Here is a 14179-nt window from a genome sequence, read left to right as displayed (position 1 = left end):
TAAATTATTAACCTCATCAAATGACATACTTTAATATCTATAAACGTTATACCGACATTGTTATTTCTCTACTTGTAATTGCTAGATTAACTTTTACATAATTTACAAATTGTTCATTAACCGGTGGCAGAAGAGAAAAAGAAAGAGTACTTTGGGTTAGGGGGAGGAGTCCTTTCACTTCTAGGAGCTTCGCGTTTTTCATTTTTTGCGTTTGAGTTTTAGATCCTTGAAAATTGACACCAATGATCCATTAACTTGTTGTTGTTTTTTTTTATAATAATAATTTTCATGCTTATTTATGCGACATTTTTACACTTGAATTAAATTACCTTTCTTCTCTTTTTATTTCCAGGCTACGGGCATAGCACCCCCCAGACAGTCGGTGGTAAAGTGTTCTGCATGTTCTACGCCCTGTCTGGAATCCCCCTGTGCATCGTGATGTTCCAGAGCGTGGGGGAGCGTCTGAACACTTTCGTCACTTTCCTAGTCAAGCACATCAGGAAGTGCTTCAGAATGAAGAGCACAGAGGTGATGCAGACTCATCTGATTTTCATCGCCATGAATCTCTCCACCATCGTCCTGGTGTCGGGGGCGGCCATATTTTCCCACTTTGAGGGTTGGACGTACATTGATAGTTTTTATTACTGCTTCATCACCCTGACCACCATCGGCTTCGGGGACCTGGTGGCGCTGCAGAAGGACAACATGCTGACCAAGGAGCCCCAGTACGTGACATTCTGCCTCATCTTCATCCTCTTCGGGCTGACCGTCATCTCCGCCGCCATGAACCTCCTAGTTTTGCGCTTCCTCACCATGAACACCGTGGACGAGAAGAGGGCGGAGATGGAAGCGGCCGCCGCCGCCCGGGGCGCCGTGAGGCTGGAGGGAGACGTTATCACCGCAAACGGGAGCGTGGTCTCCGGCGCCCAGGAGACCCCCGAATACAATGACCTCATCTCCGTCTGTTCTTGCTCCTGCTACAACCTCCGCTCGAAAGGGAAGCCTAGGTACTCTGTGACAAGGGCGCCGGGGAAAATTTCCCACTTACTCACAATGCAAGCGACTTCCACAAAAGAGGACAGCCATAGCTGCACAGACGATAGTGCCTCCTTTATGCAGTGGCAAAATTTAGGGAAAAAAAGAGCCTCTATTTGATTCGTTGCAAACGATTAGTTCGTGTTTTATATCTTTAACTGTTATACGCTAGAATGTCAGAGAATCGTATGAGGAGTATCTATCTTTAGTATATATTTTAGGGCAGTGTAACTTTAGAAAAACAAATTGGCCATCAGCATATTGCACTGACCCAATATTGTTTAAGCAGGCCCTATTAGGGACATACTTTAACCAGTACAGTCCGCTAGATTTACATTCACCTTGTGTGGAAATAATTATCAGTGAATCTGTATCTTCCAGCTGTTTTTAGGTCAGTGACTAGACACTTCTCCAATAAACAATGCAATTACATAGGTCAGTGTATGTTTGTGTGTGTGTTTACGTCTGCAATATATATATATATCTTTATACCCTTTATGTTTGAGACTAATTGCTTTCTCTTTGAACTATTATTTTGAAAACGGGTTTTGGGTTTACAAAAAAATTGTATGGCTTTGTTTGGTTTCGATTCGCAGATAAAATAAAAGCTGGCACTAAAGGTACTTTACTGTAAAACAGCGGTTTTTTCACCCTATCTCTATAGTTGGGGTTGGGAGAGAGAGTATGTGTTTGTAGAGAGGGTTGGTTGTGTGTACACAGAAGACATAACAATATAAATAACAGCAGATCACTCCTAGCACAGTGTTGCCCACTCTACGACCTGCGGGTCATATCCTGTCTAGGACGCGGTGCTATCCGGCCTCTCTAAGCTTCAACACACTGAGCAGGAAATCGACTAATTCCAGTGATGCACGTTTATATTTAAAAACTTTCCTGGCCGAAAAAAAGGTTGGTCAACATTGCTACAATTAATCTGAAATCTCAGAGAGTAGAATATTATCCACCCCCCACTCCCCAAATTTGTCCCTTTGCCTCCGCCGACGTACTAGAACAGCCAAAGCCACGGATCAAACCGAGTATTAGCGAGCTAAGTCGATGTCGCAACCGTGGTTGTGGAGACACTCTCAGGAAATTCCCTTCTTGATAAATTGATGTCGCTTTCCGGTTTATGCAGACGATCTCGCCATTTCGGGAGACCAAAATAACGCTTCGGACCTAGATATTGTAAGCTAATTTTAAAATACTTTAATCGCCTTGTCTTTGCACTTGGGATTTAGATCTTGACGACAAATAGATCTATTTTTCTTTTTAAAGTCTTTAAAAATAAGCCAAGGTTAAGTAACTCTAATCTATAAATATTTAAAAGCTTGGATACTTCCGGTTTTGATCGCAAAACTAAATTCGAACAATTGTTCAGCGGTAGTGGGGGTGGAATTAAATTACCACAACGCAGTAGTTGGACAAAAGAGTCTTTAAATACTGAAATGATTTACATTTATTTACATTAGATTTATAATTCTGACTTTTTACTTAGTTTTAATACACTTTTTATACGTTGAAGACATCTGTTTGGTCTTGGTGTCTCGGGTTCGAATCCTAGTAAAAATTTGGGATTTTGAATTTTCAGATTTTTAGGGCACCTCTAGGTCAAACCAAACACAGATGTGTACCTGATGTCAATTGGGGAAAATAAAGTTGGTAGGTCGTTGTGCTGGCCACCGTCGGCCTCAGAAACATGAGCATTACATCAGCAAGGTCTGAATGGGGACACGTTTAAAGACATCTATCCGTTTAAAGACATCTATCCGTTTAAAGACATCTATCCGTTTGATTAAACTATCATAACTGATGTTATCTTAACGAAAATACAAATTATTTAACTAAGACCTACTAAACCTAATTTACATATTCGAGTAGGCCATACCGATTTCATGAGGTGATACAAACCCACACCAATAGCGGTTATCAAAAGATAACTTTATTTTTATAAGTGGTGCCGATATTGTATATATGAAATAACGTTTTAAAAAAAGATTTGTGGTTCATTACTAGCTGTTCAGCTCATGCCTAAGCTGTACATTTCAAAATCAAACCAAATGACATTCTCTTAAGGCCATAAAATAAATCAGCTAGAAATATCAATAGCAATAAATGAAATCAAAACAGCATATTTACACATATTGCTTTTCTTCTCTAAAGTTCCCACCCCCTACCGCCTACTGTGTCCGCCAGTGACACGAACATATACACAAAACCAGTGAATTCGATTTCGTTAAAAGTATACATTTGCATTGGTTGAGAATTCGTTCTGGAAGTGTTCTGTGTGTGTTATTATAGTTATTTTTATTACTTTTTGCTTCCTCGGTACAAATGATCAATTTATATAGTCAGGTTTGTTTGTTTTACATGTTTCCGATATTCCTTCATATTTGGACATAATCACAACCTATCTCAAACCTCCCGCAGTACGGCGGAGGGAGGGGGGGATGGTGGCAAGCAGGGTTCGAACCCGAGACAAGCATGATTATTGAACGACAGTCCAGAGCGCATACCTCTCGACCAGATATAAAGAACTGCATGGCTCTCTCCAACCTTTTGACACATTGTCTAATTATCTCGCAATTTGATCGTGACGCAATTTTATCTAAAGAACACATTTTGAAGATGGAGTTACTTTGCTCTGTTATGTTGACTGCGCAGTATCTTGTGTTTTTTTTTCCCCCTATTGATTATGCTTCTTTTGGGTGTGGCAATGTGTAGTGAAATATCACAAATATAAATATTTATAATGTGACATTATGTTGAAGAATGTTCTATCAATATATAAATCTTTAAATTAAAGAGAAAAGAAGAATCTATACGCCTGATTGATTCTGTAACATACAGCTAATGTTCTTGTATAAGATATAATAAACTAATTTATAGATAGACGTTACATATTTACAAAGTAACTGATTTATTTAGAATGAAGGTATTGCGTGAGATTTTTTTTTTTACTGAATTCTTTAAATTAATTTTAGCTATATTTTTTTGGTCCCTTGCTGCTTGTTTTAAACTTCATTTTGTATACAGTAGGGAACACAAGTTGTTTTATCATGTAAATGTCGTAGGGGTGGGACAAGCGTCCAGGCCCCACATCCCAGAGATGGGGAACCCGCAATATGGAGATTCTTTAGTCACCTTCAGCCCATGTTACAAATCTTCGAGGCCTCTAGAACATATGATCCTTATTCACAGTTAAGCAATAAATGAACAACTCAACAACATCCTAAACGTATTATCCGTATACGACCGCGCCTTGTGCACCGTATCAACAGAACCAATCCTGTTAAATAACTTTCAGAGCTCCCCCGGGTTCAAAATAAATTATGATTATAGTGTTGATTGTCTGTACAAGATGTTTTCTACCATTAAGTTGGTTAAAGGTCACTTTTTCAGTATAGTAAACTAATACAAGTCGAATGTACTGAAGTTGTAACTGTACACTGTATGACGTGTGATTTATAACAATAATACGCACTAGGGGGTACAGCATTCGAGTAGAGCAAGTACGTGAATGCTCTGGTATGATTATGATATAGGCCTGTACGGGTACAGCATTAGAGAAGAGATAGTCCACGATTGCTGTGTTATTATTATGATATAGGCCTGTAAGTGTCTGCATAAGAGTAGAGCAAGTCGGTGAATGCTGTGGTATGTCTAGGCCTATACGGTTACAGCACTAGAGGAGGGCTAGCCCGTGAATGATGTGATATGTATAGACCTATAGATATCTTCTTAATACTCTTACGATTCCTATCGACCACACTTTTGACATTCTTCCATGGGCCCGTGTACTGGTAAAGCTATCTCTGAACAGGGATGGAGATTTATTTCGTTCTAGTGTTTATTACTCAATTCGTTTTGTAATATCTGTTGGAAAAAGTAAATTTATGATAGATTTTTAGTATCATTTACGTGTATTATTTGTACGTTTAAACTGTATTAATTTTATTTGTTAAAGTTTTATTCTTGTTACATTTGTTTTGGAGTTGTGCTTTAGAAATGAAACTATTTCTGGTCTAAAGCCGATTGAGACCCATGATGGGGGAGGGTGTATTTCCACTGTACAAAGAGATGAGAAAAGGTTCTTCGGTTGACCAGAAATGAAGAAAGGCATTTCTGTCTGCCGAGGAGATTTCTGCAACTTGAAGAAATGTCTCGTTTTAATACCTTAACCTTTTGAGCACCTCAAAGGAACATCTTCTTTTACCATAACATCCGGTGAGGTAACATCATTGAGTTATCCACCTACCAAGTGCAATGATCTTGAATTCATTAGGTGGTCCACTAGAGGTTCTGTTTCTTATACCCGTGAGCCTGACATTGTCTGTTGGCACAAAGAAGCTCTTGCAAAAGAGAGAAATACTTTAACAAAGAGAAGTTCAAAGAAAAATACCAGGTGTTCTAGCCCGAGATCTCTAAACCGGCGATCGATGTTTTTTTTTTTTTTTAATTAGAGGTTTTAATTTCCCTTTGATAAACATTGAAAGGTAATTAATATTTGCACCTAACAAGCAGAGAGACTTTTGATAGTCAAGACCTCGATTCCACAACGTTAAGTGACAGAAATAACAAAGTTCATTTTTATTTGCATACTCATAAATTTAAGTAATTATCTTTGAGTCAGAAATGAAGGAAGATTGCAGTATCTCAAGTGACAACGCAAACCCAGCTGTAACCTACATATTTTTGCCGCATCTTTATCATTCAAAGTCAAGCATTTCATAACAAAATAGATACAACACTATTTGCGAATCCTCCGCTTAAACATACACATAATGAGGATCTGTACTCTGTAGAGTACACTTATCTAATAAATTTGCACAGTCAACTGTGCTGTCAACTGAGCTATTTTTCCACTCTTTAACCATACAATCACACAGCTGTGTTCAAAATAAAAGGTAATCTCGGGAATCATCAACACGGCTCATTGGTAAAACTAAGTTTTTCTATGTGTTTGTGGAAGTAAGAACTCCATGCTGTGCGTTAACGTCCATTTTCATTTTCAATGACTTTTCTATTGTGGGTTCTCGGTTTCAATCTAGATCTAGAATCTAAGCCTTACATAATTATCTCAATGCAAATATATCAAATTATCTGTATAAAAAATGTAATCATAGGTATCATTAGTGTACATTATAACTGATACATTTTACTTATAGATCGTATCGTGCATGATCTTGCATTACATTCATTTTATATAAAAGACTAAGATCAATTACCTTTCCTGCGAGCTACACACAGATTGTAACTGGCTTCTGAAATTATTCTTTTTAATTCGTAATACTTTGCTTAAATATGATTTTTTTTAATGTATCTTTTTATAATATATTTTAATTAATCATAAATTATTGAATAGCACACATAGGCTACAAAAAAAAAAAGGCTAGAGGCCTGCAGTTATTTGTACTAAAAAAATGATGTTGTCATGATTATTGTTATTATTCATTCTTTCTTTTCTATTACTTTTACTATTCGTCTACCTAATTCTGGGGATTAGCCTATAGGCATACAATAAATATTACAAGAAATATCCTCAGTTATTCATTTAAACTGACCAACTTATTAAACTCGTGTTTTAGAGAACTGGGCTGAGCGAGTTATAGATAACAAATGTTTTATGTAGAGCATTAGTTATACAGGCCAACCCTCGCCATATCTCATTAAATAATATATTCATTCGTTTCTAGCCTACGTATTATATATTTTTTTAACCGATTGCGCCGGTGATGAAACAGATCACTCAAAAAAGCATTGTATTTTGTTTTGTTTTTCCCTGTTAATTTTAGAGTATGTGCTTATTTAATCTTCACGCCCATAAGAACTCAGTAGCCAAAATGCTATATAATTGATAATGTTTCTTACTTTACTTGAAAAAGTACTTTCTTGTCAATGTATACACACTAAATGTACCTCACACAACTACTAAACAAATGCGTTCTGATCACAACGCATATTTTGTGCAATTTATATATAAGGCCAATGATAGAATTCTATGTTTAATTATTACAATAACAATTTACATAGCGTATATAATGAATATATAGTGATCACAGCAAATAAATGAGGAGTGAAACTTCAATCTACCCTATTGTATATAACATGCAATATAAATTGTATATAACATGACTGTTTTAAAATTACTTTATATATATATATATATATATATATATATATATATATATATATATATATATATATTATAAAGAGAGAGAGAAAAAATATCCATGCATATTTTTGTTTATAATTATGTATAACATTTATCTAATTAATTATATAGGTACATTTTGTTCAATTGTTTATATAGAGGTCTATTTCATTTTTAAATTTAAACCTAAGCGAATTATTTTTCATAGGATATATAGACTGTTGGACTATTTACTTTAATATAACTTTCACATTATCATGGATTATATAGGCCTATATAGATCTATATATTATAATAAATTTTAAGATAAAAAAAAGTATTAGTCCAATAGTTCAATTATGCTGTCTAGATCTATAAAGATTTTAACCGTTATAGTAAAGTAAGCAGACCTGATTAAAATTAAGAGATCTAGATATAGCCCCACCCTATTTAGACTATAACAGCTAACAGTGTTTCGGTATTTCCAGTTTAGATTATAAACCTTATAGATCTTGGTTTTAAAAAAAAACTGACAGAGGTATCTTAAAGCATATGTAGACAAGTTTTAACTGAACAGCATTCTAGGTTTGACCAAAGACCTAGGCTATATAAATATATAGATCTATAGGCCTACTGGACCAACTTATAGATTTTGTCAATCGCAAAGTTTTGGCTGATAGAGGGTTGCATTATACAGCAATTTTCAGAAGTATAAGAATAGCCATAGCCGTCTCTAGATCTATACTATTAGCGCAATAATTAATAAACCCTTTTCTGTAGTCCTACCATTATTAGTATTATAGTTTTACGTATTCGTATCTTATCTTATATATTATGGCAGGTGTCCATCATGATCATTTTTTGTTATAAAATTGTTTTAAGCTTTAGCTTATTTGGACATTCTAATTAAAACAAATATCCCTAAAAACATTTGAAGCAATAAGACGTCAGTCAGCCACAGAGTCTAGATCTATATAGTTCGGGGAAACCATTAACAAAAATAGATCTTGATTCAGTGCAAAAATTTGTTTTCAAAATTGAAAATCATAGTTTTTATACGTATAGAAATGTGTGTCCCCAAATGAAACCAATTCCTGTCGACTTGTCTATCTATAGCTCTATGTATTTCTGCTACGTCAATGCGGTTTTAACCAAACATGTAGATCTAGTTGAAATTGACATTATAGATATCTCTATAAATCCAGTAATTTACTGTGGCATAAAAGCATTCGTGTTTATTTCATACAAATTATTTTTATTGCTCTTTCTAATACAAACATTATGGATTTAAAAAAAAACAAAAACAACTAGACTAGGCCTAGAACTTTCTTTGCCTGCATTGAAACGTGGCGGTATTGTTGACCTGACCATTTCATAGAAAATGTTGCCAAATAAGTAGGATTCTCAATTGTTACCGTAATGGCTGCTCCCTTTTCTTACTATGTTGTTTTTAAATTATTTGCCTTTTTATTTTCTAACACTTAAAAATGCATTACAACTAAGAAGATCTAAGCCTAAATTATATTCCTATAAATTTAATTTAAGTGTTAGCATAGTTTGTTTTCATAAAGAAACAATGATTTTTTTTAAAAAAATTTGGTTTTGATTGCGCGCACCTCGAAATAATATTTTGTCTTGAGACTAGATTTGGATCCAAACCTTGGTGTAGATAGTAAATAAATGTTCATAATATTCTCTGAAATTTAAATGACTACAATATTCAAGCTACACATAGAAGCTCGATTATAATTGACAGAGTCCTTCATAAGTATCATCAGACATATAGATTCTAGATCTATTGGGATCTTGGGGAAAGGCCCATCAGCGAAATGGCATATAAAGCGAACACCTCCCCGTAATTTTTATCCATTCTTATTTATTTCAAAAGTAACTGCAGAACTAATAAAATGGTATTACAAAGACTCCATTTTTCTACATTTCTCACATGTTCACTTTCGTTTTCACTCATACAATAAAGCATAGCTGAAGGTCAAAGTTGACATGTATGGAAATTTCATTCTCAAAACGTTTCCGGATAAACGAGAATAGGTCCGAACTTAAGGCGATTTTAAAGCACCAATGGACATCGGCCGAAAAAAAAATGCATATTATGCTTCTAAATTGATGAGGAAATAGTTAGCTAGAATAGCTAAGGCTATTCATTACGTTGAAAAAAAAATATTATGGGGTGTTCGCTCAAAATGACCTTTTTAACTGAAAACCTATTCAGCGAAACCCCTATTATAAGCTTAAAAAGCCATTAATAATAATTTAGTTACTGATTTAATCTGTTTTTCTTTTTGTCTTATCCATTGTTATTGTTTGTAAACTGAAATATTAAAAAAATAGGCCTATTTTTAACCTTAACCCAATGTCTTCGATTTCGAAGATTAAGGATGAGTGCATGACTACGCGTTTCACATGACTACGCCCAGTTGCGACCAGCATATTTTCCCCCATTTTCTTTCCGTCTAAAATGTTTGACTCGCAGCTCTCCAACAGTCTCTCAGAGGTCATATGCTGGCAGTTACTTTCCTCTATGCCAGTAAGGGTGAAATGACGCTTCAGTTGATCTTAACAGCGCTTATACGGTGGGGGGGGGACCTATGTTTTGCCGTCCTCCTTTTTTAAAACTGGCTGTTTAACCTCTTGTTACTAATTAATGATTTTAATATGTGTATAAATGTTTAAAAGAAGTGCAGAATTCATTTTCACAGGGTTCCCCCACCATTCTGAGATTAGGATTTCAGGAGATTTCCAAGAGTTTTCCAGTAGAAAATATTCGATTTCAGGATCGGAAAAAACGCGAATTATATATTTAGTAATGAATATAAGAGTTACCATATAATATACATGTATAAAATTACAAGATCTCTCCTGAGCCTTTCGTCTCCATGCCCGAAACCCAAGCTGTTGTAGATCTGTCTCCATACATCATCAATCCATCGCATTCGGGATCTGCCTTTGGGTCAATCAGCGTGTGTGTGTGTGTGGGGGGGGAGATCGAGTTGAAGGTGATTAAGTGCACTGAACATAAGTTCTTTAAAAAAAAATAGTCGCAGTAACGAGAGTTTATGAAATGGAGAGTAGTACGACGTGGACTAGCCTATAGGGAGGTGGCGAAATAGAATTTTGTAGTTTTTTTCTTTCTTTTAAGAAAAAAATTGATCGCAAGTTTCGTAGGCTATATATAGACATCAGTTCCAAGCAGAGAAAGGAGATGTGGAGCACGAGAAAGTGAAAACAAATTTAGGCCTAATGCCACAAGGAGGACAATAGTTATAATGCTTCATGGAAGAAGTTAGATGATAGAACTAATTGAAGCATAATTTCCTATATTTTAGCATGCTATTTCGCTATTTTTTACGGCCTTTCGCTCATTATGACTCCCCCGAAAATTGCGTTCGCTGATTAGGTCCGACCCCTACCGCAAGTTGACTTGAATTATAAATTTAATAGCTGATATGGAAAAAAGAGTCAAATTTAGTTTTATTGCCCAATAGCTGAGGAGTCCGCAGATGTTTTCATTTTTTTAATAAGTTAAACTATTGCGGAGTTATAAATTCTAAACTAAAAACTGGCACAAAAACGTTCGCTATTGGTCCTTTCCCATAAATGTAGATCTGATCTAGAATCCTAAAAAAAAATATTTAAGCTAACTTTAATACCGTTTTTCGAGGTTTTTCTTTTTTTTTTAGAGTTTGTAAATTGTTTGTAAGGGAACTATTTGTATAAATGACATACAATAGTTATTGGAAAACGTGTACATATAATAAATGAGAAATTGCAATCTTCCAAGCTGTTGTATATATAATTTATATGTTTCAGTTCCGTTTTTTTTCCCTACAGGTCCCAATCCCAATTTAGGCCAGATAATCTGTTAGTGAGGCATGCCAAGTAGCCTATTTCGTGTTTGTTTGGCCATCAACTGTTTATTTTTTTTTTTTTTGCAGTTCCCAATATCTGCATAATTAAAAATTGTTAATCGTGAAAGCCTAAACTGAACTTTAATAGTCTTCCATATCCAGAAGCAGATAATATATTAAAAAAAAAAAAAAAAGAAAAGCATTTGTTTGTCTGCTTCTGATTACAAGTATTGACATCCATTTATTTTAAGAACTGAAGATTTATTTCGGATGTTCCTGATAGATATAGATCAATATTTGTTGGCTGAGGCAGTTCGATGGTTTTACCCTTATTATTGTTAAAGAGGTTTGTGTTGTTCATACTGTTCTAGTGGTAAGAACGATAGGCTTATTTGATGAGATTTCAGCTAACGAAGTTTAAATAGATTTACAAATGTTTTATTATTTTTGTGATTGTTTGGTGCCTAGGCCCACGGTATCAGTAGACTACAAAATCTGTCTATTCTGACTTTTTGTTTAGCTAGAAAATAACTGTCCTTTACTCCAGGAAAAGTCTTATTTGAATATAGACATCCGCTAAGACTAGATATATGAAAGAACGCTGAAACCATTAGGACTACAGAAGCCTAGATTTTAATGATTAGAAGATTTTAATATTTTTTTTTATAAAGCTGTTTATAGTGTCTTAAATTGCCTCTGAAGATTCCTTTTTTTTTTAAATTTCCAGTGGATTTACCTATTTGTTTTTAATTTAAGGCTCATTTTTGGTACAACTCAAAGGATAGTTACTTAGATTCCATTCAAAGAACTCAAACTTGCATGTTTTTTTGTTTTTTTTAAAATGTATATATATATATATATAAATAATGTTTGCATTAAATTGTTCTCCTTCTAAATTTGTTTGTATATTTATGGGGAAATGAAACCGCATTGAATGTATAAATTTGTGCAGTGATAATTTGAAGTATTTAGAATAGAATATATTATTTTGTCATTATGTATTAATCAAGGTTCTATTTTAAAACCTATGCATGAGTGTTAAAACTTTTGCTTTGTTTTTAAGTGTGACATTTTAATTTAATAATAAATTTTAAATATACAACTATGAATGAAGAATGATATTTGGTGAGTAACCAATTACTCACATCAGGTAAAGACTGCAATCTGTAAGATGGATGAATGAATATATACAGAGATCTTTTATTTTCCTTTACTTTTTATTGCTACTTTTAAAGTCCTTTGGTACATATTTATTTTGTATGCATATTTTTGTCCTTTTTATGTATGTTTAATCACAGGTGACTATACATGTAGGCTATTATATAATTTCGTTAAAATGTATTCAGTTAATATTCTTTTTTTTCTTTTCAAGTTTGAAGAGGTACACAAATTAAAATAGCAATAATATTAATAATTAACTCAGTTTTAATTTTATTCAATTGATTGTTATTTTTTTCATTAAATTCTAATATATATATATATATATATATATATATATATATATATATATATATATATATATATATATATATATATATATATATATATATATATATTATAAATTTCCTTTTAAACTATTTGAGAGTATTCTGATATTGCCTAAAGACTAACAAGCACAAATTCAGGGCTCATTACAAGTGAGACTACTTAGGTCTTGATTTATAAATACACTAAAGGACTATTTGGGTGCTTGGAAAATTATTAACATTTTCCAAAAAAAACGTTTGTATTAAGGATAAAAAAAACAAAAAAAACTTAAATTACAAATATTATTTTTCTTTCTCCTATATTTATGTATGACATGGCAATCACTGCAACGTAGGATGTAATTATCTTGTAGGACATAATTATCTTCTTTTTCGAAGATAAGACAAGACAAGAAGCAGCAATAATATCTGATAAAATAAATCTAACAGTTAGATAATGACTAAAATGTTTGTAGTCAATTTGGAAAATATATTTTAAAATCTAACAGCTAACATTATTTAAAATAACCCAGCTACTTTCTAAAGAGTTTTTTTGCCAAGACATAAGGAGTACATTCATTTATACAGCTCATGTCTATACTCATGTAACTGCATTGATTTTAATTTATATTATAGATCTAAATCAGTTTTTAAATGAAAAAAGCAAAACATCCCTAAAAAATAAAACATTTAAAATACCAGGTACAGTTGAATTGACTTAATTGGACCACCAGTTAATTAGACCAGAAACAAATCCTATTATATAATTGAATCCAGCTAATCGTCTCAGCCAGTTATTAGGATCTAAACCATCGTGTCCTGATTTGGTCTAATTAACCGGATTTGGCTCTATATTTTTAATTTTTTTCCTTACTATTTATGTATATTGATGCAACTTCCGTAATCTACTTTTTGTTGTTTATTTTATTGCTACTTTTAGGAACAATTCTATTATGTTGAGCAATAAATCAGAGAAGGACATTGGTCATCTTCCAGAATACAACCATATTGAGTGCCCCATAGAATGTCAGCATATTTGCACAAAAAATGTGGTTTAACATTTAATCAATGCTGTAGGTCCAATATAGGGTTAATGGCCTAATAATGCTGAGCTAATTACCTAAATATGGCAGATATATGGTGTAACATTAAAGTAAATTTATTTGATTGAAAAAAAAAACAATACAAATGTACATACAAATTATGTGCTGTGTTTTGGTGATTTAAAAATAAATTATGTATATGTGTGTGTGTGTATAAGTCTTATATACAGACAAATTTCCTGACTGAATGTACTGCTACCATATGTTATCAAGGGGGACTATTTTATTTATGACTTTTTCATATTTTAATTCTTTGACATTTGTTTTTTTTTTCATCTTCATAAAACTGTTACCCTAGTGATGAAGATTTCATAATAAAAATGTTTTCATTCAAAATAAGAAATGATTGTTCAATTTTTAATTTAATGTAGTGGAATACTGACATTTAATTATACCATGAACCTTATTAACTGTATTTTTGTTACCTTCCACTGTGATAGCCAAAAACATGTTTTGTATTTTTTTAGATCAACTTATCTTTCTTCATCTATTTAACTTCTGTTTATTTTATACCCTAAAAAGTCTATGAGGATATCTTGTAACAGAATTTTCTTGACATGAACAATTAAATTATTAAAA

The 14179-nt window shown here is 33.3% G+C and overlaps 1 protein-coding gene across 5 annotated transcripts in view; it reads left to right on the top strand.

Moving 5' to 3' along the window:
* Positions 1–13943, top strand: part of LOC106070128 (two pore potassium channel protein sup-9-like) — a 169141-nt gene extending 155198 nt beyond the window's left edge. For 4 of the 5 annotated variants that reach the window (XM_056015355.1, XM_056015356.1, XM_056015357.1 and 1 more), the window contains one exon: positions 353–13943. In XM_056015355.1, the coding sequence (XP_055871330.1) occupies positions 353–1155 (803 nt within the window). In that variant the 3' untranslated portion in view covers positions 1156–13943. The remainder of the gene's footprint in view (positions 1–352) is intronic. The other variant, XR_008775570.1, reaches the window with a different exon arrangement.
* Positions 13944–14179: the final 236 nt, after the last annotated feature.

Source organism: Biomphalaria glabrata, chromosome 17, assembly GCF_947242115.1.
Source record: "Biomphalaria glabrata chromosome 17, xgBioGlab47.1, whole genome shotgun sequence".
In the NCBI taxonomy this organism is placed as follows: Eukaryota; Metazoa; Mollusca; class Gastropoda; family Planorbidae; genus Biomphalaria; species Biomphalaria glabrata.
This window is presented reverse-complemented; position numbering and strand designations above follow the sequence as displayed.